Source organism: Hyperolius riggenbachi, chromosome 4 (genome assembly GCF_040937935.1).
Source record: "Hyperolius riggenbachi isolate aHypRig1 chromosome 4, aHypRig1.pri, whole genome shotgun sequence".
In the NCBI taxonomy this organism is placed as follows: Eukaryota; Metazoa; Chordata; class Amphibia; order Anura; family Hyperoliidae; genus Hyperolius; species Hyperolius riggenbachi.
This window is the reverse complement of record NC_090649.1, coordinates 476,036,598-476,061,715: the sequence shown is the minus strand read 5'-3', so window position 1 is coordinate 476,061,715 and position 25,118 is coordinate 476,036,598. Positions and strand designations below refer to the sequence as shown.

General features: G+C 44.6%; 1 protein-coding gene across 2 annotated transcripts; it reads right to left on the bottom strand.

The window, feature by feature from the left end:
* Window positions 1-1,224: 1,224 nt before the first annotated feature.
* TATDN3 (TatD DNase domain containing 3) lies at window positions 1,225-24,964 on the bottom strand. Of its 2 annotated transcripts, none has more exons than XM_068232942.1 (10): window positions 24,763-24,964; window positions 19,821-19,853; window positions 18,807-18,880; window positions 17,785-17,869; window positions 15,131-15,193; window positions 12,006-12,115; window positions 9,019-9,074; window positions 6,109-6,221; window positions 4,111-4,191; window positions 1,225-1,383 (listed from the first exon to the last, which is right to left on the bottom strand). In XM_068232942.1, exons 1-10 carry the CDS (start codon window positions 24,823-24,825, stop codon window positions 1,243-1,245), a joined length of 819 nt encoding a protein of 272 aa, XP_068089043.1. In that variant the 5' UTR covers window positions 24,826-24,964; the 3' UTR covers window positions 1,225-1,242. The 2 variants fall into 2 exon arrangements, with proteins under 2 accessions (XP_068089043.1, XP_068089044.1); XM_068232943.1 differs by having other exon boundaries at window positions 4,111-4,188; window positions 24,763-24,963.
* Window positions 24,965-25,118: the final 154 nt, after the last annotated feature.

Sequence of the window (25,118 nt, the reverse complement as noted above, 5' to 3'; positions counted from 1 at the left end):
TGAGCTCAGCTTGTCCATCACCGCCGGAGGCTGCCGCTCAGGCCCTGCTGGGCCGATTTTGATAAAATAAAAAGCAGCACACGGAGCTGGCACTTTGCCAGCCGCGTGTGCTACCTGATCGCCGCCGCAGCGCGTCGATCCGCCGCGTGCAGCGGCGAAAGAGGGTCCCCCCAGCCGCCCGAGCCCTGCGCAGCCGGAACAAATAGTTCCGGCCAGCGCTAAGGGCTGGATCGGAGGCGGCTGACGTCAGGACGTCGGCTGATGTCCATGACGTCACTCCGCTTGTCGCCATGGCGACGAGGAAAGCCAAACAAGGAAGGCTGCTCATTGCAGCCTTCCTTGTTAATTCTGGTCGCCGGAGACGATCGGAATTATGCTTCAGGAGCGCCCTCTAGTGGGCTTTCATGCAGCCAACTTTCAGTTGGCTGCATGAAATAGTTTTTTTTTAATTAAAAAAAGACCCTCCCGCAGCCGCCCTGGCGATCTTAATAGAACGCCAGGGAGGTTAATACATTATTTAGTCAGTGTTTGCCCATTGTAAAATCTTTCCTCTCCCTGATTTACATTAAGAAAATGATCACAGGTGGCAATGTCTTTAGTCCTGGCAGCTGCATTTCTGTGGAATGTTCGTTTGCTGAGCATTCTGAAGCCAGTACAAAATATCCCTGGTCTCTCAGAATGCTCTGGTAGCAGAATGCCGCATAGCTAAACAGCTTAGGCTGTGACATCACTGGGAGGGCGGTGCTACATACCTATCTACAGCAATATATAGCTATAGGAAGTGTTTCTGATGCTGAAACTAGGAAAATTACTGTAAAAGTGGCCAGCCTGAATAATTTACTTCAGTATACGTCACTACAGGGCCTCTTTAATCTTCTGGGAATTCCATCATCTTAGGAACAGGTCCACCTTTCTGTCCATCTTCCCTGTTAGCAGATAGAGATGGCTTGCTTCCTATGATTACACAGCAGAGATGGATTCAGATGTAATGGGTCCCTAGGCAAGGTAGTAGATTTGGGGCCTCATGGTCTTTTTAGTAAGGTGAAGTGGAGAGCGGTCAGAGAAGTTGGCAGGTGGGCCATTTGACAACCACCAAGCCCCAAGCACCTGCCTAGGTTGCCTAGTGGATCATCCCGCTCTGTCACACGGTGTGTCCGTTTCTTCTCCTCCACAGCCTGTAACCACCAGCCATGAACACAAAACATCCACCCAAGAGGTATATAAAAAAATAAAGTTAGTTTATTAGTGCACAGCTTGCTGCAGTTTAGGGAATAGTCTGATGGCGTTCTTTGTAGTCACTTCAATCACTTCTTCCAGCGAGATCCCCTTGATTTTAGCAATGTATTCAGCAGAAACTGTGATGTTTTTCGGTTCATTTCTCACCTAAAGGAAAAAAAAAATTGCTCACAAACTTCAAGCTCATCTCTAGATGTAGATTAAAGTAACATCTGCTGATAGCTTTATAAGCAGCTTACCAAATGCTACCTGTTTATGTCACACAAAGTGCTTGATTCACAAAGCCGTGATAAAACAAATATCACACCTTATAAAACATATCACACCTTATCAAATATATCACACCTTATCAAAGTTAACACGCCTTATCAGAGTAGCATAGCGAGCGCTACAAACCTATGCCTGCTTATTGGCAATGGCACTCGTCCTGCCCTGAGCCTCTGTGGGTTCGTAGCGCTCGCTATGCTACTCTGATAAGGGACGTTAACTGTGATAAGGTGTGATGTCTTTGATAAGGTGCGATGTCTTTGATAAGGTGCGATGTCTTTGATAAGGTGCGATGTCTTTGAGAAGGTGCAATGTCTTTGATAAGGTGTGATATCTTTGATAAGGTGTGATATCTTTGATAAGGTGTGATATCTTTGATAAGGTGTGATATCTTTGATAAGGTGCGATATCTTTGATAAGGTGCGATATCTTTGATAAGGTGCGATATCTTTGATAAGGTGCGATATCTTTGATAAGGTGTGATATTTGTTTTATCACGGTTTTGTGAATCAAGCCCAAAGTGCGTTACACCTGGCCACTGTGCCTGCCCATGTTATGCATCCCTGCCGCAGGGGCCATGCAAGTCTATGACTATGAAATCTGGTCTTAACAGGAGCATCCTCCAGCCATCGCCCCCCCCCCCCCCGGTAGCCCACGATGTCCCCCAGCATCCTCTTCTTCCTCTCCACGGTCCCGTTGCTGGCTCCAGTAATTTGCGACATCGGCTGAAGTCTTGCGTGTGCGCACCAACGCATCATCACGCTGGTCACCGTAAGACTCCTGCGCATGCGCAGTTCAGTCTTACGGCAATGATGAGATGGCACGCAAGATGCGTGAGACTTCTGCTGACTGGAGCTGGGAGGGACTGGAGGGAACCCCAGGAAAGGCCAGATTTCATTTTTAGCCACTGCTCAGGGTCCCTGTAACGCGATGCAACGGAAGTTTCCAAACTGCCTCAGTCCCAACGCAAAATCTGCAGCATGTCAGCGCCACTTTGTGGGGGGAGAGAGGTGATCACCCCTCTTCCAACACCAGGTGGCGCTGTGATGCTGACATGATCTGTTGGATCCTGATCACGTGTCATGTGATCGGATGTGATCGGGACCCAGAAGACCTGCCGCAAGTTCAGAGCCGCCAGTGGAGGAAGAGAAGAAGCCGTTGGGAACAGGTAAATATAACTGCTTACTGCCACGCACTCGTTGGCTGCACTAGGCAACCAAACGAGATATACCGACAGAGGCTGTCACTGCACAAGATTTGAAGCTACCAATGGGTTAAAGCAGAAGGGGAGATTAGATCTGACCCCACTCAGGTTAAAGCGGACCCAAACCAAACATTTTTTTAATTAAAAATATTTAGTTGCACCACTCTGACACATACAAAGATAAACAAACACTCCTTCAAACCTATGATCATTTCAGTGCATGCTTTTCACCCTTCTCTTTTTATAGCTAGGGTTATACTGGGGGCAGCCATTAGCAACTCCTCCATTGCCGGACACCATCTACTCCACCAGTCTGCCGGATTTTGTCCCGGCAATTTGAAAGGAAGGGAGGGGTTCCTCCAATAAATGTAACATATTTTATATTTGTCATCATGCTGCTGAAAAAAGGCAGCTATTTATTATTATAATTTAGAAAATAGATTTTATTTCTGAAATCTTGTATTTTTTTTATTTGGGTCCACTTTAAGAAGTCGCTCTCTGTAGACAGGAAGGAAGTGGGGTAACACCCCTCTACCAAAAGGTGGACTAAACTATAAACTGAATGTTTGAACAGAAGCGCCAACACAAGAATAAAATTATACTAAAAAAAAAAAAATTAAAAAAAAAAAGGGAGGCAGTGGTGGACTTCGTCATCAGTAGACACAATTCTGTTAATTTTGGTAAACAATTCTATTTATTTGAATACTCTGCAGAGGCGCTCGGCTGTATTTAGACATTCTATAGTTTCTCTGATATTGGACTGCTGGGTAGGTGTTTTCTCTAATGTTCCCACTGATTTATATGGTAAAATACATGAGGGCGCTTCATCTCTGGTTCACTTTAAGGATCTATAAATTGTGAACATCCTGTCAACGGATACTGCAATACATCTGCATTGTGTCTACTTTCTGCTTTCATGGAAGCAGACATATTGTTATCATCCTGTGTTTACAAATTAGCTGCTTTGCCTTGGCAGGAGCTGACACAGCTGAGAGATCAAATTACAACTTGTGATTAGTCACATCTGAAGAGGAAATAGACAGGCTAAACTCTAAATACATAAAGGGTGCACATTTCTCTCTGTTTTCCTTTAGTCCTGTGTAAGAGTTCAGGCCCACTTTAACCTAATTTCCATTAGGAAACCATGCTTTCATTTCTGGGACACTTGATTGACGTGAGCTCCTCTTGTTAGCCCTCCCGGCCATGCGCTGAGAGCCGTGTGTATTGCCCGTCAGCTGGGCGCGCTCTGCTCTGTGGCGGGAGGTGAACTGTAACAAGCATCAGCAATCTCCAGTAAACTGCTTTGCAATGCAAACGAACCACATGGAAATGACAGCAGCACAAATCTGAGACCTACAGAGGAATCTGACAGCTCCTCTTTACTCACACACATAAATCCTCACCTGTTTCTCAGGCCCGAGGGCCGGGGAATCGGTCTCCAGACACAGGCTCTCCAGGGGAAGCTGCTTCACCAGTTTCTGCTTCTTAAACAAAGAGAGATGAAATCACATACAGAGTAAATCACACAGGGAAAATGTAAAGGCAGCCATACACTTAAAAATGGCCACCAGATCGACCACCAGATAGCTCCCTCTAGCAAATCTGATCAGAGAGGGATCTATTGGCTGCCCACCCACTGCACATCGATTTCGAATTGGATTCAAAATCTGTGGAGCCACTGTCTGCCTCGCCGTCCCCCAGAAGCTGCTCATATCTAAGGCCCAGTTCACACTTGCACTGAAGTGGCAAACGGATCTGTGAAAACAGATCTGATCACCGGTGGATCGGATCCATTTTCTCTCCGTTTTCTGTTCCGCTGCTTCCGCTCTGTTTGCCCACATTCCCCCGAACCCCCCCCCCCCCCCCCCCCCCCCAGTGTATTTTTCTATTCAGAACTATCCGTGAAGAAACGTTCTGTTTTCTGATTGCCCAAATGCAGCGCTTCAGCTTCCGTTCCGCTAGGGTCATCGGTCCGGAAAAATTGGTGCAGCAGGAAACTTGCGGTCCGTACAGCGGATCGTGCAGAACGGATACGTTTGAACAGATGGATGTGAACAGATCCATAGGTTAACATTAGATCCGTTCTCATCCAATCCGGGAATGGACTGTTTTATTCTAATGTTAACCGGGCCTAACTGGACGCGTGTATGCATCCGATGTTACTGCCACGGGTGCATGTGCATTTACGTGGCAGTGATTGGTGAAGGGGAACAAGTGTTCCCCCTGAGCTAACCGCTGTGCCTGGAATAAATGGATATGACACCGATCAGATGTCTTGTTCATTTATAATATTGAAAGTAAAAGAAAGTGTAAAAAAAAATTAAAATAAAATAAAAACAAATTTTAACAATATCCAGGGTAGTGTTTGCAGCGCCATGTAGTGGCAAAAAAGTTAAATCACAGTTAGGATACACATAATTAACAATAAAATGAATCTCTTCCAAAGCCCCCATTCCCTCCCAGTTATCAAAGAAACACTTGTGTTAAAAAAATAAATTAAAAAAAAAAAAAAACACAACAACTAACCATTTAGAAAGAAAAAAAAAAACATAGAGACTTAGAGACTCATCTTTTTTTTTTTTTTTATGTATGTCATAAGGGTATATTACTGTTACGTTAAATAATAAGCCAGGTCAACATCTGCAAGGAGTATGTTCTCCCCATGTCTGTGTGGGTTTCCCCTGGGCACCCCAATTTCCTCCAACACCCCAAAAACATACATAAGTTAATTGGCTTCCCCTAAATTGGCCCTAGTCTATGATACATGCACTACACAATACATACATAGACATGTGACTGTGGTAGGGACTAGATTGTGAGCCCCTCTGAGGGACAGTTAGTGACAAGACCATATACTCTGTACATCGCTGCTTAATATGTTGGTGCTATATCAATACTTAAAATAAATAAAAGAAATAATTATTGACCAGATTAAAAAAAAAAAAAAAAAAAAAAAAACAGAAAGAAAAATACAACTTTATTTCAAAAGAATATATTGTCGCCATACATTGTACTAAAAACATAATTTAAATGTTGTGATAGCTGGGACTAATGGGCAAACAAAATGGCTGGGTTTTATTTATAGTAGCATTGCTTATTTTAAAACAAGTATCGCCCACAAAACAGCTTAATTTGTGGCGAATAAAACAAGATATAGATCACCCAGGTGTGAGAAGCAGTGATAAAGTTATGGCCAAATGAATGGGCGGAGCGCTGACAGGTGAAAATGGCTCTTGATGGGAAGGCTAAACTGACCTGTGGGCTGAAGTGGTTAACCATAGAGAGCGTATGACCGTTCTGGGGGTCTGTGAGTTCCTGACATTTCCCGGGCTCAGTTCCTGCCATTTCCCGGGCTCAGTTCCTGCCATGTGCTGAGTCACATGATCGCCTCTGTTTATTACCTGCTCGCTTCTGACGATGGACGGAGGGATAGAGAAGAAGTATCCGGCCTTCACGCCTTCCATCGCCACCGAGGGCTTCCCATCAAACGCATGGAGGAGGACCTTCTCCGCACCTGAGACAGGAAGCCATTGAAAGAACACTTTCTTCATAAAATTCCCATAAAAACGACTCGGTACCATGCTAGTCATTTTACTCTACAGTCATCTGAGAATATCCAAAGCAGACATTAAGCTCACGTTCCTTACTTTGCACCGTTGCCCACAGTACAGCAAAGCCCCCGTTATCTGAAACTCAGGCAACTGGAAGTCTCAACTAACCGGCATGCCTGAGGGATATCAGGACTTTGTTTTCAGCGGGTTTTGAGCCTTTTAAAATGCTTACCGAGCCTCCGGCGATGTCTAGCAGCCTTCCTGCAGCACTTAGCGGGCTCCTAGCGGCTTTTGGCGTCCGTGTACGCGAGTCGATGTGACACCTGACCCGATGAAGGTAACATGACATGCCGGCTTACGTACATGGGGGAGCCGCTAGGTGCTGCAGGAAGGCTGCTAGACGTTGCTGGAAGGCATGTCTCTAATAAAGTCCTACAGTAAAATGTGTGTTCTGATTAGGGATGGTCAATAAGACGCAAATAATTCACACAATGTATGGGCAGATCGGCCAAGAGATCAGAGTGAGATCTGTTGCATGACCATACACCACAAGACCTAATCCCGAGAGATTTCAGTATGAAATATTTCAGGGAATCGGCCAAAGTGACGCTGCCTTATTGCCCCCGACCCCTCCTCCCCCCTTTAAATTAAGGTGTACCCTCAGGTGCCCAGGCCGTGCATGAATACTTTACCTTTTGGTGTCCGATGCCGTCTCCGCACTTTTCCTCACACACACCCATGTGCAATGCGGCAGAAACCACGTGGGACACACGTGTGTCAGGAAGAGTGCGGAGACAGAGGCGGACACTGACCGGTTAAAGGATACCCGAAGTGACAGGTGACATGATGAGATAGACATGTGTATGTACAGTGCCTAGCACACAAATAAACTATGCTGTGTTCCTTTCTTCTTTTTCTGCCTGAAAGAGTTAAATATCAGGTATGTAAGTAGCTGACTCAGTCCTGACTCAAGACAGGAAGTGACTACAGTGTGACCGTCACTGATAAGAAATTCACCTTTTTATCTCTTTTTTGCTCTCAGAAGCCATTTTCTGCTAGGAAAATTGCTTTATAGTTGGAATTTATCATCAGTGAGGGTCACACTGTAGTCACTTCCTGTCTGAGTCAGGACTGAGTCAGCCACTTACACACCTGATATTTAACCCTTCAGACAGAGAAAGAAAAAAGGACTACAGCCTAGTTATTTGTGTGCTAGGCACTGTACATACACGTCTATCTCATCATGTCACATGTCACTTCGCCTATCCTTTAAGTATTTAAGCACCAAGGGCACATTTTACACTGGGGGGGACAGCACGGGGATTCAGTCACATTCGACGCTCGTGACGATATCACACACGGTTACCGACCCAATCGATCATGACAGCCGACATCTTGCATCACATCCAATCGATACATTCAACCAATTTTGGCCTGAAATTGGTCAAATAGTTGATTGAACATGCTCTTAGCAGCACCAATTATCATCTAATTTGATTATAATAATTGAATCGGATGGTCTATCGGCTGCCAATTCATCTGATGTATGGGCCACCTTAAAGAGAAACTCCGACCAAGACTTGAACTTTATCCCAATAAGTAGTGGATACCTCCTTTTAAATGAGAAATCTGTTCCTTTTCACAAACAGACCATCAGGGGGCGCTGTATGGCTGATATTGTGGTGAAACCCCTCCCACAAGAAGCTCTTGAGTACGTACTCCTGGCAGTTTCCTGTCTGGGAACCCTGTTGCATTGTGGGAAATAGCTGTTTACAGCTGCCAAAAAAAACATGCAGCAGCTACATCCCCTGCCAACAGTAAAAATGTCACCATGTAATAAATGTCAGAATGTAAATCAGGGATTTGAAAGATATTACAATGAGCAAACACTGACTTATACATAATTATTGTAAAATTGAAGCACTTTTTTTATTACATTGATTTCACTGGAGTTCCTAGGCCTCACATATTTCAATAGCTTGCTTCCGGAACCGGTTAAAATCTCTTTCCCAACTAATGAAAGAAGCTATTGTTTTTATATTCAATAATTTTTATTGATTTCAAATAGTAGAAAGACAAAAGAACAGCAGAACATAAGGCACGATTTCATAATAACATAAGAAATCATAACGGCCTTAAAGAGAATCTGTAACGTTAAAACGGCCCCTGGGGGGTACTCACCTCGGATGGGGGAAGCCTCAGGATCCTAATGAGGCTTCCCACGCCGTCCTGCGTCCCTCGGGGGTCTCGCTGTAGCCCTCCGTACAGCCGTGACGTAATGTTTACCTTTGCAGGCTCCTGCGCAGGCGCTCTGGCTGCTTTCGCTCCGAAGGAGGCGGAAATACCCGATCTCAGTCGGGTCCGCTCTACTGCGCAGGCGCAAGTCTCCGGCGCCTGCGCAGTAGAGCGGACCCGACTGCGATCGGGTATTTCCGCCTCCTTCGGAGCGAAAGCAGCCACAGCGCCCCCGCTGGAGCCTGCAAAGGTAAATATTGAACTGACAGTCGGCACAGTCGCCGGCTGTTCGGAGGGCTGCAGCGAGACCCCCGTGGGACAGAGGACGGCGTGGGAAGCCTCATTAGGATCCTGAGGCTTCCCCCACCCGAGGTGAGTACCCCCCAGGGGATCTTTTTGTCGTTACAGAGTCTCTTTAAACTATATGTTAGTTACACATAGGTGCATAAAAACACAACAATAAATGTTCAGTAGAGAAGTTATTGTTTAATTTTTCTCATGGTAAAGAGATATAAGCTACTGTACCTTGTTCTTTCAGCAGATTGATAGTCGGCCGTCCTGCAGAGCGGGAGTGGACATTCCTGGGTGGAAGAGAACAAGGACAAGTCTCAGTACACCAAGCACAGTCCTCCAATCACGGATTTCCCATAAATCTGCTGTCTGCTCTAATTCCCAAACATACTCTCTCAGATACCCGATGTGACATGATGAGATAGACATGTGTATGTACAGTGCCTAGCACACAAATAACTATGCTGTGTTCCTTTTTTTTCTTTCTCTGCCTGAAAGAGTTAAATATCAGGTATGTAAGTGGCTGACTCAGTCCTGACTCAGACAGGAAGTGACTACATTTTGACCCTCACTGATATGAAATTCCCCTTTTTATGTCTTTCTTGCTCTCAGAAGCCATGTTCTGCTAGGAAAGTGTTTTATAGTAGGAATTTCTTATCAGTGAGGGTCACACTGTAGTCACTTCCTGTCTGAGTCAGGACTGAGTCAGCCACTTACATACCTGATATTTAACTCTTTCAGGCAGAGAAAGAAGAAAAGGATCCTTCCTCTGGATCAACAGGGATATGTGAGGGAGCAGGCTGGTGTTGTACTTTATACTGGTTGAACTCGATGGACGTATGTCTTTTTTCAACCAAAATAACTATGTAACTATGTAACTATGTAACACAGCCTACTTATTTGTGTGCTAGGCACTGTACATACACATGTCTATCTCATCATGTCACTTGTCACTTCAGGTATCCTTTAAAGTGCACCTGAACCCAGCACTTCCTCTCTGCTCTAAAAGATAAGCAGCAGCATAATAACCTTTAACGAAAAACATTTCTTTGTTACAGCTGATACAAATCCTGCAATAAATCTGCAGTGTGTCTACTCCCTGCTTTCATGGTAACAAACATAAGGTTAACATTCTGTGTTGCTGCAGAGGCAGCCAGCTAACAGCTGAAAGATCAAATTACAACTTGTAATTAGTTAAAGATGATGGGGAATTGGACAGGCTAAACTCACTAAATACATACAGGGTGCATTTCACTCATTTTTCCTTCTGTCCTGTGCAAGAGTTCAGGTCCAATTTAATTTGCTCACATCGAGCATCACTGCCCCATCTTTGTCCTGGATCTACTTTGCAGCAAAAAAGAGGCGCCATCTGATTTATACTCAGCAGTGACACCTAGCAGTCAAAGGAAGAAGTGACACTGGATAATCATGCTTTTTGGATTGCTCAGCCCCTGTGTCTGCAGAAAAAGTGGCAGTAGGTACTGGGGTTTAGGGCATGGCATTTAGAATGTTGAAGGGTCATTTTGGATAACTTAACTTTATAAGTAATGTTATCCTTAAAGAGACACTGAAGCGAAAAAAAAAAGATGATATTATGATTTGTATGTGTAGTACAGCTAAGAAATAAAACATTAAGATCAGATACATCAGTCTAATTGTTTCCAGTACAGGAAGAGTTGAGAAACTCCAGTTGTTATCTCTATGCAAAAAAGCTATTAAGCTCTCTGACCAACTTGGTCGTGGAGAGGGCTGTTATCTGACTTTTATTATCTCAACTGTAATTGAACTGTTTACTTTTCCTCTAGCAGAGGAGAGTTTATTACTTCACAGACTGCTCTGAAAGACTCATTTTGAATGCTGAGTGTTGTGTAATCTGGACATATTATAGAGTGATGCAATGTTAGAAAAAACACTATATACCTGAAAATAAAAATATGAGAATATTTTCTTTGCTGCTAATCTTCTAGTAATTATTCATAGTACACAACCAATTCATTATATCATATATTTTTTTTCGCTTCAGTGTCTCTTTAAAACATATGGTAAATGTATGTTTCATGTGGTCCGGTAAGAATCCGAAGACGACAAAATTTGTTTAGGTGATGCCTTTACTGACTAACTTTACACGATTTCTCTGCAAGCTTTCAAAACTTTAAGTTTCTTCTTCAGGCATGTTCTGACCCCGTTCTGTAACATGCCTGAGGAAAAACCTTAAAGTTTCAAAAGCTTGCAAAGAAATCTTGTACAGTTAGCCATTAAAGGCTCACTCCAGCCAAAAAAGTAGGCAGTTAAAATCTGACAGAACCGACAGGTTTTGGACTAATCCATCTCCTCATGTGGGATTCTCACGGTTTTCTTTGCTTTTAAAAGCATTTCCTGAACGGTAGTTCAACTGCCAAAATAATAAGATACTGGACAGCCTCCCTACTCACTTACAATCTATTTTGTCAGTTAGACTTGACAACTGAAACACGAAATGTGGCCACACACCATACATTTTTTTTTAAATATCTGTTCAATTCAAGAACAGCAATCAATTTTTCTGACTGATTTTAACAATTCAAAAATCTGACCAATCTACCACACACCTATGTTCAATGTTTCCCCAATCATGAATAAAATAATGAAAAGCTCAGAAAAAAAAATTGATTGGAACTGTACATCAAGTAATTGACAATCCATCACACACCATACAAGTCTTGATAAAGTTGGTCTGAAATTTCCAACATGTCCAATCTCCACAAATCGAAAAAAAGGGAAATTCGATCGGATTTAAAACATCTAGATTTTTTGAGACAACCAATCAAAATTATCGATTTGGTGAAAAATTGGATCTTTTAATTGTATGGTGTGTGTCTAGTCTACTTTTAGAAGACAAAAAAAATCCCCCATGAGGTGATGGACTAGTCCAAAACCTGTCAGTTCTGTCAGAATTTAACTGCTCACTTTTACGCTGGAATGGTCCTATAAAGGTATTGCCTAAACGACTTTTGTTGTTATGTCTTCGAATGGTAAATGCAAGTAACGGATTCCCCTTATCTGAAATTAAATACCCATAATGCATCACTTCCTGGCACAGTGCAAATCCTTCCTCTCTGCCTCTGGGAGCCAGGAATGCACCTGAACTATGTGTTTATAGCAGGCCTACAACGCTCAGTCTGCAGGATTACTGAGCTGCAGGTTTGGTAATGTAGCGTTTCAGTGGTTTGCACAGGCCTTACAGTGGCAGCCCGAGCTGTTTGGCCAGTTCTATCTGCCTGATGAAGACCTGACGCTGCTCTTCCTTCTGCTCATTGGTTCCGGCGATTCGGGGTGTGAAGTCCAGGCCTACCTGTGGGGAGACAGAATACAGCTTACCAGGCAGGTGATAACGGGGTCTGATTCACAACTAGAGCAAAAACTGCTAGAATGACTGACTGAGTTAAAGTGAAGCTGAGAGTGATAGGGAGGCTGCCATATTTATTTCCTTTTATGCAATACCAGTTGCCTGGCTATACTGCAGATCCTCTGCCTCTAATACTTTTCAGCCATAGCCCCTGAACAAGCATGCAGCAGATCAGGTGTTTCTGACATTATTTTCAGATCTGACAAGTTTCTGTTGTGATTCAGCCACTACTGCAGGGCTGCCAGGCAACTGGTATTGTTTAAAAGGAAATAAATATGGCAGCTTCCAAATTCTTCTCACTTCAGTTGACCTTTAAATCTTGCCAGAGGTCAAACTTTAGAGATCTCTAAAATCTGTACCCTCACTACACTTCGACGTCAGCCTCCTCTTATTCTTCTCCAGAATCACCTCTGTTCATATTTTTGAGAGGATTCTCACGATCTTCTTCCTTGCTCTGGAATGTCCTTCCACATCGTATTTGTCACTCTATAACCCTCAAAACCTTCACATGCGATATTAACATTTGTGTGGCTACCAGGAGGGGCCCCCTGTTAATTTCGCTTGGGTGTCCCGTGTGTGGTGAGGGGCCTTGCGTTTGACACCTGTCCTCTAGACTTAGCATCAGTGGGAGGACAGTGTTACATGTAGATAAAAGAATGATTTCTGATGCTCCAACCAGGATATACTGAATGTAGTGCAGTCTATTATGTGTTGTTACTGTGCCTCTTTAATCCTGCTATTCCAAAATGTATTAAAAACTTCATATGTCTGAAAAAAAAAAAAAGCAAGCACATAATACCAGAGTCCCTTCCTTCTGCACAGCATGTTGTGTTTAAAGCATACCAGAGCTTGTGAAAAGAAAAAGTTTTATACATACCTGGAGCTTCCTTCAGCCCCATCTGCCTGAATCGCTCCCACGCCACCGTCCTCCGCTGTCTGCAGCTCCGGTATCGGGTCCCGTCACTTTCATCAGTCGGAGCCAGTCTGGCGTAAGAGAAGTGCGCGGTTTGCGCATCTCTCCAGCAGCCACCAGAGAGACACGTAGAGGGCGCACTTCTCCTGCGCAGACTGGAGCCAACTGGCTGAAGTGACGGGTCCAGTTCCTGAAGCTGCAGACAACGGAGGATGGCAGCGTGGGAGTGATCTGAGCTTATGGGGCTGGAGGAAGCCCCAAGTATGTATAAAAGTTCTTCTTTTCACAACTCTGGTTCCCTTTAAAGTCATTGCAAGTTTTTATTAAAAAAGGGAAGACTCTGGGTCCTATAGAGCCTTTACTCTCCCGGTGCCGTCGTTCCAGCGGCAGCTCTTCCGTTCAAATCCCCCGCCGCGGGGAACTTTATTTGTCTTCAGGAGCAGAGTCCTCCTGAAGACAGGCGGCTCCGTACTGCACACGTGTGAGAGAGGGCGCTTGCGTGTGCGCAGTATGCAGCGGCCTGTCTTCAGGAGCACTCCGGCCAATCAGAGGATGCAAAACATGACAAAAAAAAAAAAAGTCTCCTCGGAAAACGGAAATCCGCAGAAATTGGAATTTCCACGAAATCTGCATTTTCAACCATCCCTACTTTAACCACTTCGCATCCAGACCTTGTTTTCCCCTTATTGACCAGAGCAGTTTTGACGCTTTAGCGGTGTCCCTGTTTAATCACCAATAACTTCATCTGTACTCGTGCTACTTAAATGATCTATATATCGTTTTTTTTAAGACAAACTAAGCTTTCATTGGGGGGTATTTGGTCCCAAATAAAATGTTCCTCTCTATGCATTTTAATGGGAAAAAGGGGGAAAAAAATAAAAAAAATGCATTAGTTCTCAATTTTGACCAATTTCTGTTTAAAAATAAAAAGTGCGATTGACATAAAAACTGTGCAACCAGTTAAAGTCGCCCCAGTATAGATATCCAGATGTGTCCCCAGTATCACCCCCCCAGTATAGCCAGATGTGTCCCCAATATCAGCCCCCCCCCCAGCATAGCCAGATGTGTCCCCTGCGTTTGCCACCCCCAGAATCGATTGACAGATGCACCCCCAAGAATAGTGCCCCTCTTTATAGCCAGAGGTGTCCCCGGGATCAGGATTACCCCATTATAGCCAGATGTACCCCCAAGATTAGTGCTGCCCCCCATTATAGCAAATGTGCCCCAGTATTAAGTTATGGCCCCCCCCAGGTGCCGTTGTGCATTTGAAACCCCCCCGATGTGCAACATTTGTAAACCCCCCTCCCTTGGTTACTCAGATGTCCCCCTGTGGATATGCTTTACAACCCCAATTTTACATATCCCCCCCTCCCCCAATAATATAGCCAGATGCACCCCCCCCCCCCCCATTAGGCAGCCCCCTCTATGCAGAAATAGTTTTAAAAAATGCTCACGCAGGCAGTCTCACTCACCTTACCTCGGTCCTGCGACTGTCCTGAAGCCTGATCCTCCGATCACCGCTCTGCAGTCAGCCACATATTGCCGGTAACCCGGGTCCCGGCTTGATGACGTCATCACGCCGGGACCCAGGTTTCCGGCAATATGCGGCTGACTTCTGAGCGGTGATCGGAGGATCAGACTTCACGACAGTCGCAGGACCGAGGTAGGTGAGTGTGGCTGCTTGCTTGTGCATTTTTTTTAACTGTTTGTGCGCCAAGGGGGACAGATGAAGGATCGCTGTAGTTCACTACTGCAGCGATCATTCATGGGAGGAGGGTGGACTAATTGGCCAAAAGGGAACATGTTCCCTTTTGCCAATTAGTATTGCAGCTGACAGTGCCGGAGGGTGCACTCTGCAGCGCACCCGACCGTGCACAGCAGGGCTGCAAGGAGGTCAGTATATCTACGTCACTGTGGATGGAGGGTGCCACAGCTGACGTAGATATACTGTAGTGGAGGACAAAGTGGTTAAAGGTATTTGTGTGCCTAAAACCACTACAGTGACGTTTGTCGCACTATAACAACATAAATACACAAATGACCGTTACCTCGCCAACAGCAATCAGCTCATCCTTGTACAGCTCTATTAAAGGCAAAGCATCTTCCAAATCCTACAAAAAATAAAACAGCCTGCATTGTCACAAAGCCTTAAAGCGGAATATAACCCTGCATTTCATCTTTGTTCTAAAACATTATTTACAGCATATTATATGCAACCAGCATGTTTTTTACTAGACCAGCATTCAAAGGGTTACACACAGAGCTTGAAAGTTCAGTGCAGTGAAATGCAGATGCATCCGAACTTTAGATGATGTTATCTTGTGTTTACTAAAATGTATCAACTGTGCAGGAGCTGCTGGAGACAGAGAGACACTGAAAGCTTGTCTGGCTGCCAAACCGCAATGAATAAAACCAATTATTAATAAAATGCAAAGTCAGCTCACAAAGCAAAAAACTGTACTTTTGGGAACCTATCACTTCTAAATGAATAATAATACTTATGCAAAAATGCAAATATAATAACCGTATGGCATATACAAAGTAGGAAAACATGTTTTTATTGAATATTATGTCAGGGTTTTAAACCGCTTTAAAGAGAACCCGAGGTGTGTTTAAAGAATGTTATCTGCATACAGGGGCTGGATCTGCCTATACAGCCCAGCCTCTGTTGCTATCCCAAACCCCACTAAGGTCCTCCTGCACTGTGCAATCCCTCATAAATCACAGCCATGCTGTGAGGCTGTGTTTACATCTGTAGTGTCAGTCTCAGCTGCTCCCCCGCCTCCTGCATAGCTCCGGTCCCTGCCCCTGTCCCTTCCCTCCAATCAGCGTGGCTGTGATTAATGAGGGATTGCAGAGTGCAGGGGGACCTTAGGGGGGTTTGGGATAGCAACAGAGGCTGGGCTGTATAGGCAGATCCAGCCTCTGTATGCAGATAATATTCTTCAAACCCACCTCGGGTTCTCTTTAAAGGACCTCTGTGGCAAAAATCTTAAAATTTACAATACATGTAAACATATACAAATAAAGAAGTATGTTTCTCCCAGAGTAAAATGAGCCATAAATTACTTTTCTCCTATGGTGCTGTCACTTACAGTGAGTGGTAGAAATCTGACATTACCGACAGATTTTGGACTAGCCCATGTTCTCATGGGGGGTTCTCAGGGTTTTCTTTATTTTTAAAAGTACTTAGTGAATGGCAGTTACTCCATCCAACTGCCAAAAAAGTATACTGCGAGCAGGGAGGCTGGCCAGCATCTTTGTATAAATCTTTTTCAGGGAATGTCTTTTTAAAGAATAAAGGTCATACTGAGAATCCCCCATGGAGAGATGGACTAGCCTAAAACTTGCCGGCAACATAGGAGAAAAGTCATTTATGCCTTATTTTACTCTGGAAGAAAAGTACTTCTTATTTGTATGTGTTTTAAATTTTAAGATTTTTGCGACAGTTCCTCTTTAAAGAGAATCTGTATTGTTAAAATCGCACAAAAGTAAACATACCAGTGCGTTAGGGGACATCTCCTATTACCCTCTGTCACAATTTCGCCACTCCCCGCCGCATTAAAAGTGGTTAAAAACAGTTTTAAAAAGTTTGTTTATAAACAAACAAAATGGCCACCAAAACAGGAAGTAGGTTGATGTACAGTATGTCCACACATAGAAAATACATCCATACACAAGCAGGCTGTATACAGCTTTCCTTTTGAATCTCAAGAGATCATTTGTGTGTTTCTTTCCCCCCTGAGGGGGGAGTTCATAGCAGAACCACAACACTGAAGAACTTGGCAGCCTTCCAGACACAGGCTGACAAGTCTGACAGGGGAAAGATACATTGATTTATTACAGAGATGGTGATAGCAGAAAGTGCTGCAGTAAGCCAGAACACATTAGAATAGCTTATGGAACTTGTAGGATGATAAAAAACAGGATGCAATTTTTGTTACGGAGTCTCTTTAAAGAGTAACGTTACTGTATATGACTTTATGAATAAGATTGTTTTTTTCAAAGTTCATTTAGAAATGATTTAGTCAATATTTGTGCATTGTATAATATCACCTCACCCCGATTTACAGTACGTTTTTACATTTATCAGAAATGCCAGCTTGTTCTTCTGCTGAATTACTGTGGAATGTTTTCTCCCCTCTGTGAAGTGAGCAGGAACATCACATGATCTCCCAAAATGCTTTTGGGGGAGAAGGCTGTGTGACATCATAGCCTAGGCTAAACATCCCTGGGAGGGGGCGGGTCTACATACCAATACACAGCAATACATAGTATATATAGACCCGTTAGATCAACGGGTTAAATCGATAATGTCCGACAGGTCCGATCGGATTTCTGATATTTTTTCTGATCCATTTTCCAATGACTTCTGTACAAAAATCGATCAGAGAATCGAACTGAAACCTAATCGGACCTGTCGGAAATTATGGATTTGACCTGTGCGGATATTGCACGGTGTGTACCAGGCATAACGTTTCGTGGAGCAAACTATCTTCATCAGGTCCCAGTGCCGAGTTGTGAGCCAGTAGCGTGAGTGGTTGCGTGCTAAACTGTTTCGTGCGTGTATCCTGCCTATGAAGTCCAAACAATGGTGCCAGCTACATATAGAAGCTAAGTCTCTCTCCTGGGTGCTGGACGGCTTGCAGCATAAACAGTGCAGCCCCGGCATCTGGCTGCTAATAACACTGACAAATCTCACCTTTAGAGTAGCGCCTCTTTGTTCCTTAGAGGCCCCCGTTTGCACCGGATGGACTCCTAAACACGGGAACACCAGCCCTGGATTCCTGCGTACAATCACATTACATAAATGATCAGTTTAATCTTGATTATTACACAGACGTGGCTAAGGATTTGGATTTTTTTTTTTGCTCCACAGGAAGTGGAAGTACCTTGGACAGACCCAGAGTTTTGCACATGGCTTCTGCCCATGTCTGTGTGGGTTTCCTCTGGGCACTAGAGTTTCCTCCCACATCCCAAAAACATACAGAGAAGTTGATTGGCTTCCCCCTAGATTGGCCCTAGACGATACATGCACTGCATGATACAAACATAGACATAGGACTGTAGTAGGGATTAGATTGTGAGCCCCTCTAAAGGACAGTTACGTAACAAGACAATATACTCTGTACAGCGCTGCGGAAGATGGCGGCATTATATAAATACTAAATAAAAATAATCATTATCAAACAAGCTGACAGATTAACTATTAACCTTTTTAATCTTCTTAGCTCTGTGCAAAGATCCGGTTCTCTTTGACACTGTGTTTGAAAGGGCTTTACATTTGTACATGCATATGGAATTTGTAATATTTACACAGAGACAACACTAATTTGGCTCAAAGGCAGGTAGGCTCACTATACTGTCAATAAAGAGTTTGGTAGCAGGTTTTCACTTGTAATTAATTCAGCTTTAAAAGACATCTGAACTGAAAGGGATATGGAGGCTGCCGTAGTGAGTTCCTTTTAAACAATGCCAGTTGCCTGGCATCCTGCTGATCTCTCTGGCTGCAGTACTGTCTGAATCATGGCACTGAAATAATCATGTGGCTAATCCAGTCAGACGTCAATCAGAGCACCTGCGCTACATGCTTGTTCAGAGTATTAGAGGCGGAGGATCAGCAGGACAGCCAGGCAATGTGCATTGTTTAAAAGCAAACACATATGTCAGCCACCATATGCCTCTCCCACTTCAGGTGTGCTTTAGGGATTGGTTTTAACTTACCTTCTAGAAAGTTGTATTAATTTTTCAAACTCTGCTGCGTGCTCTGCTACAGCCACTAGAGCCCGTACACCAATCTGAAAGCAATAATAAGTACACGCAATTAAAACATTTCCATTTTATCATGCAATGCAAGTTATCATCGTCTTTTACATGGAGAATTCTAATCAAGACCTTGTTAAAAATCTTCTCTCCAGCAGCAAGTCCAAACTCCTCCCACTCAGGGGGCGGACCTTTCTGTAAACTTCTGGCCATGATCTGGGCCCATCGTACTGAGTGGGCGATCCAAGACCTCTCCCTCACTGTTCCCCTAGTGCCGGCTTCTGCTGATCGTGTCATCAGCAGAAGCCGGCACTTGGGGAACAGTGAGGGAGAGGAGAGGTCTCTGATCGTAGCTGGAGCTGATGGATGAGGTAAATTGTGCTGACATTGTCGCAGGTTGGCGGTTCGTATCAGCAGGGACTCCCTGTATTTGGCATATAAGATGCAGTGACTTTTTATCCCCATTTTTGTGGGGGGGAAAAGTGCGTCTTATATGCAGGAAAATAAGGTAATCCATTTTTCCATGATCCGATAAAATGATCAAACTGAATGGTTGATCGAGCAGAAAAATCAAGTAATGCATGGGCACCTTAAAAGAACATCAAACTGTGATGATGTTTATATGGAAGTAGAAACTCTATGACCGGATTGCCTTGAGCAGATCCTGTTAGTTACAGCAAGTAAAATTCAAACCAAAAATTAGTCAAGGTTTGGACAAATGTGTTTCTTTAAAAAGAAAGTGTAAGGCCCAGTTCACATTAGTGTTTGCCAACGGAACCGGACGTACGGATCCGTAGTCCATTCCGCTGAATGGACAAAAAAATGCTGCAGGACCCAATTTTCCGGACCATTTCGCTCAGCGGAACGGAACCGGAAGGTTTTGCAGCATATAGGAACCAATGAAAACGTTCCGTAAAAAGCTAATGTGAACCAGGCCTAAGTTTTATAGAAAGTTGGAACAGCTGCAATACTTACTGCTTTTGCTTCCTGCAAAACATTATCAATGTCCTACGAAAAAAAAAAGAAAAAAGGTGAATATACTGTTGTTTCTGTTATCTGCAAGCACACATAGACAACTGCACAAAAAGAAACTGTTTAGTTTAGGAGAACCAGCAGGAAACCTCATAGGAAACAGTACTCCAATCACAGCACCCTAGAGCAGGGATGTCAAACTCGAATACAAAATGGTCTGAAAATGAACACAGGGACCAAGTCGCAGGCCAACATCAATGTTGAGTGGCCACCTCCCTCCCCTATACAGTTCCCTGGTGTCTAGTGGTCCTCCTCCCTCCACTATACAGTTCCCTGGTGTCTAATGCCTTCCCCCTCCCCTCTACAGTTACCTGGTGTCTAGTAGTCCTCCCTCCCATATACAGGTCCCTGGTGTTTGGTCAGACTCCCTCCCCTATACAATTTCCTGAGGTGTTTAGTACCCCCCCTCCTCCATCCCCTATACAGTTCTCTGGTATCCAATGCCTCATCTCTCCCCTCTACAGGTCTCTCCCCTATACAGTTCCCTGGTGTCTAGTGGTCCTCCTCCCTCCCCTATACAGTTCCATGGTGGCTAATGCCTTCTCCCTCCCCTCTACAGTTCCCTGGTGTCTAATGCCTTCCCCCTCCCCTCTACAGTTCCCTGGTGTCTAATGCCTTCCCCCTCCCCTCTACAGTTCCCTGGTGCCTAGTGACACCCCCCCCCCCCACCCCCATATGACTTCCCTGGCAATCTAGGGCTTCACCTTTAAGATGGCTACCCTGGTGGTCTAGAGTGATCAAAAATAATGCAAAGTGGGGAAAAAACTTGGGGCCAAATCTGCTATTTGGCCTGCGGGCCAGAGTTTGACATGTATTATCTACAGCATGATTGTGGTTGGCGAAAAGTGTGGGCATAGTTTACTACAACCTATCTAAAATCTAGCCATTCGAGAGGATGCTGCCCACCCAATCATGTTAAGGTCATTTCCCTAGGAGGATTCCTGCTGGGTCCCCTACACTAATCTAGTACCGCAATGTCAACATGCTGGTTCCATACAGCCAGATGTTGCATCATGGTTCATGTGTAAGGTCATCAAAATTAACATCTATGCGGAGTGTAGGAACTCATCGATATGACTTAACAGTTGTGACCAGGGCAGGCTAAGCCTCAAGTCTATGGATGAAAAAAAGACAGCCACTAGTGGACCACTCTTGCCAATCAGGCAAGGTACACTTGATTGATAAGGACCACTCACCAACCCGCAGCCTCAAACTCACCTGGGGGTGGGGTGGGGGGGGGGGGGGGAGAGTCATCAAATTCTAAGGTCATATGACTAATCTTCTGAATGTGCCTCGTTGGACCTTTTTGCAAAAGCCTGACTTCCTGAAGTCCAGAAACTTCCCCATGATGGAGCCACAGCAAAGGATATTTAGATGTTTAACAAGCAAGCTAGCCCAATCCCCTTACTGTGTCCCACAAAGCTTGGACCTATGCAGTGTTCCCCCCAGAATTTTTTTCCAGCTGACTGGCATGAAATAGGAGCCAGGTGGAGCAATATGAGAAAATGCTGGGCTGGTACTTCTGTGCGCAACTCTCCTTATAACATAGAAAGGAGTTGAGCCGATGACAGCCGGGTGCTCATCAAAACTAGCTGGGTTGTGCACCCGGCTAAAAGAGCCTGGGGAGAACACTGCCCTGTACCTTAGCAGCAACCAGAAAAAAATGACTCCCAATTATTGATTGAATTAAAGCAAACCTGAACTGAAAATTAAACATAAGAATAAACACATCAAACTTACCTCCCGTGTAGTCTACTCGTCAATCTCTTTCTCTTCTCCTGCATCCTGTTTGTCCACTGTGATCAATGGAATTTTCCAGCCTCCATTGTGAAAATGGTCATTTCCCCATAACAGCTTCCGGGTCAGGACACTGTTAACTGTCATATTGCCCACCGGAGCCATACCCCCTATGGCTTTACCTTGCGCATCAGTTGTCCTTTCAATTGTAACTGACAGCAACTGACATATTTCAGTTCTGACAAAATCTTTCAGAACTGGAAAGAATAATTGAAAGAAGAAAATGGTGAGCTTCTGAGAGGAAGTACAGTGGCTTGCAAAAGTATTCGGGCCCCCTTGAAGTGTTCCACATTTTGTCACATTACTGCCACAAACATGAATAAATTTTATTGGAATTCCACGTGAAAGACCAATACAAAGTGGTGTACACGTGAGAAGTGGAACGAAAATCATACATTAGTCCAAACATTTTTTTACAAATCAATAAGTGCAAAGTGGGGTGTGTGTAATTATTTAGCCCCCTGAGTCAATACTTTGTAGAACCACCTTTTTCTGCAATTACAGCTGCCAGTCTTTTAGGGGATGTCTCTACCAGCTTTGAACATCTAGAGACTGAAATCCTTGCCCATTCTTCTTTGCAACACAGCTCCAGCTCAGTCAGATTAGATGGGCAGCGTTTGTGAAAAGCAGTTTTCAGATCTTGCCACAGATTCTCGATTGGATTTAGATCTGGACTTTGACTGGGCCATTCTAACACATGGATATGTTTTGTTTTAAACCATTCCATTGTTACCATGGCTTTATGTTTAGGGTCGTTGTCCTGCTAGAAGGTGAACCTCCACCCCAGTCTCAAGTCTTTTACAGACTCCAAGAGGTTTTCTTCCAAGATTGCCCTGTATTTAGCTCCATAAATCTTTCCATTAACTCTGACCAGCTTCCCTGTCCCTGCTGAAGAGAAGCACCCCCAGAGCATGATGCTGCCACCACCATATTTGACAGTGGGGATGGTGCTTTTTGAGTGATGTGCAGTGTTAGTTTACCGTCACACATAGCGTTTTGCATTTTGGCCAAAAAATTCCATTTTGGTCTCATCTGACCACAGCACCTTCTTCCACGTTTTCTGTGTTCCCCACATGGCTTGTGGCAAACTGCAAATGGGATTTCCTATGCTTTACTGTTCACAATGGCTTTCTTCTTGCCACTCTTCCATAAAGGCCAAATTTGTGCAGTGCACGACTAATAGTTGTCCTATGGACAGATTCCCCCACCTGAGCTGTAGATCTCTGCAGCTCGTCCAGAGTCACCATGGGGCTCTTGGCTGAATTTTTGATCAGCGCTCTCCTTGTTCGGCCTGTGAGTTTAGGTGGATGGCCTTGTCTTGGTAGGTTTACAGTTGTGCCATACTCCTTCCATTTCTGAATGATCGCTTTAACAGTGCTCTGTGGGATGTTCAAGGCTTTGGAAATCTTTTTTGTAGCCTAAGCCTGCTTTAAATTTCTCAATAACTTTATCCCTGACCTGTCTGGTGTGTTCTTTGGACTTCATGGTGTTGTTGCTCCCAATATTCTCTTAGACAACCTCTGAGGCCGTCACAGAGCAGCTGTATTTGTACTGACATTAGATTACACACAGGTGCACTCTATTTAGTCATTAGCACTCATCAGGCAATGTCTATGGGCAACTGACTGCACTCAGACCAAAGGGGGCTGAATAATTACGCACACCTTACTTTGCAGTTATTGATTTTAAAAAAATGTTTGGAATCGTGTGATTTTCGTTCCACTTCTCACATGTACACCACTTTGTATTGCTCTTCCACGTGGTATTCCAATAAAATTGATTCATGTTCGTGGCAGTAATATGACAAAATGTGGAAAACTTCAAGGGGGCCAAATACTTTTGCAAGCCACTGTATGTAATAATCATTTGCAGGTACATCATGTGTTTATTTTAAAGAGACACTGTAACCTCAAAAAGTTCCCCTGGGGGGTACTCATCTCGGGACGGGGAAGCCTCAGGATCCTAATGAGGCTTCCCACGCCGTCCTCTGTCCCACGGGGGTCTCGCTGCAGCCCTCCGTACAGCCGCCGACAGACCCGACTGTTAATTCAATATTTACCTTTGCAGGCTCCACCGGGGGCGCTGTGGCTGCTTTCGGCTCCGAAGTAGACGGAAATACCCGATCTCAGTCGGGTCCGCTCTACTGCGCAGGCCCGCAGACTTGCGCCTGCGCAGTAGAGCAGACCCGACGGCGATCGGGTATTTCCACCTACTTCGGAGCCGCCAGAGCACCTGCGCAGGAGGTGGGAAGGTAAATATTTACATAGCCGCTGTACGGAGGGCTGCATCGAGACCCCAGAGGGACGGAGGACGGCATGGGAAGCCTCATTAGGATCCTGAGGCTTCCACCTCCCGACGTGAGTACCCCCCCCCCAGGGGAATTTTTGATGTTACAGATTCACTTTAAATAATATTACTTGGTTCAGGTTCACTTAAAGTGGAACTGTAGATAGGTTTCAAACACACTGTTCACTTACCTGGGGCTTCTGCAAGCCCCCAGCAGCTGTCCTGTCCCACGCCGGTACTCCACGAGTCTCCCTTCTCCCGCCGCCAGCTACTTTTGGTTTCGCCACCAGGCCACTGCGCCTGCGCGGCTCTAGCCACGCGTATCCTTTCTTCGCATTCCCATCTGCAATAGCGCTATTGCACACGGGAACGCGAAGAAAAGATACGCTTGTCAGGGCTGCGCTGGCCTCGACTTACGAGTTGAGGAAAGGAACGGAGCGGCGGCGGGAGAATGGAGGCTCGTGGAGGACCGGCGCGGGACAGGACGGCTGCTGGGAGCTTGCAGAAGCCCCAGGTAAGTGAAAAAGTGTGTTTGATACCCATCTACAGTTCTGCTTAAGATACAGTACTAGTATACATCATGTGCTTGAGTATGACAATTTCTGATATACAGTTGTAAACTTCTGATATAGATAACTACTTTGCCCGGTGCGAGTGGGCAAGGGGACACTGATTCTACTAAAAAGGAGAATATCACTTTAAATGTATGCTATTTTGTCAATGTATGCTAAAATGTTGGAACACCGGTCCCTTGGAGTGAATGTGCACAGAACAAACTTACAATCACACACAATGCTCTTACATGATTGAACTCTGCAGCAGACAGATGACAGTGGCAATCCACAATGGCTCTGGGCCCGTCCATAGCGAGACTATCCACACCACCATTTATACAGCTGGCATATCACAAGCCAAAACTCCTCTGCACACTGACTGCACACAGTGCACAGGCGAATACTCTGGGCTAATCAACTGCGCATGCGCATATTTCAGATTCTGTGACATTGAGTGTAGCAAGCTGGCGCCTGCCCGACTTCCGCTGTTGTGTTTTTCCAATCTTATTTGTATTTATTGTTTTTTCTTTTAACATGAGAAAATGGCTGAATGGAATATGCTAAAAGAGATCGTGCACCAGGAATGGATTGAAAAAATCCTTCT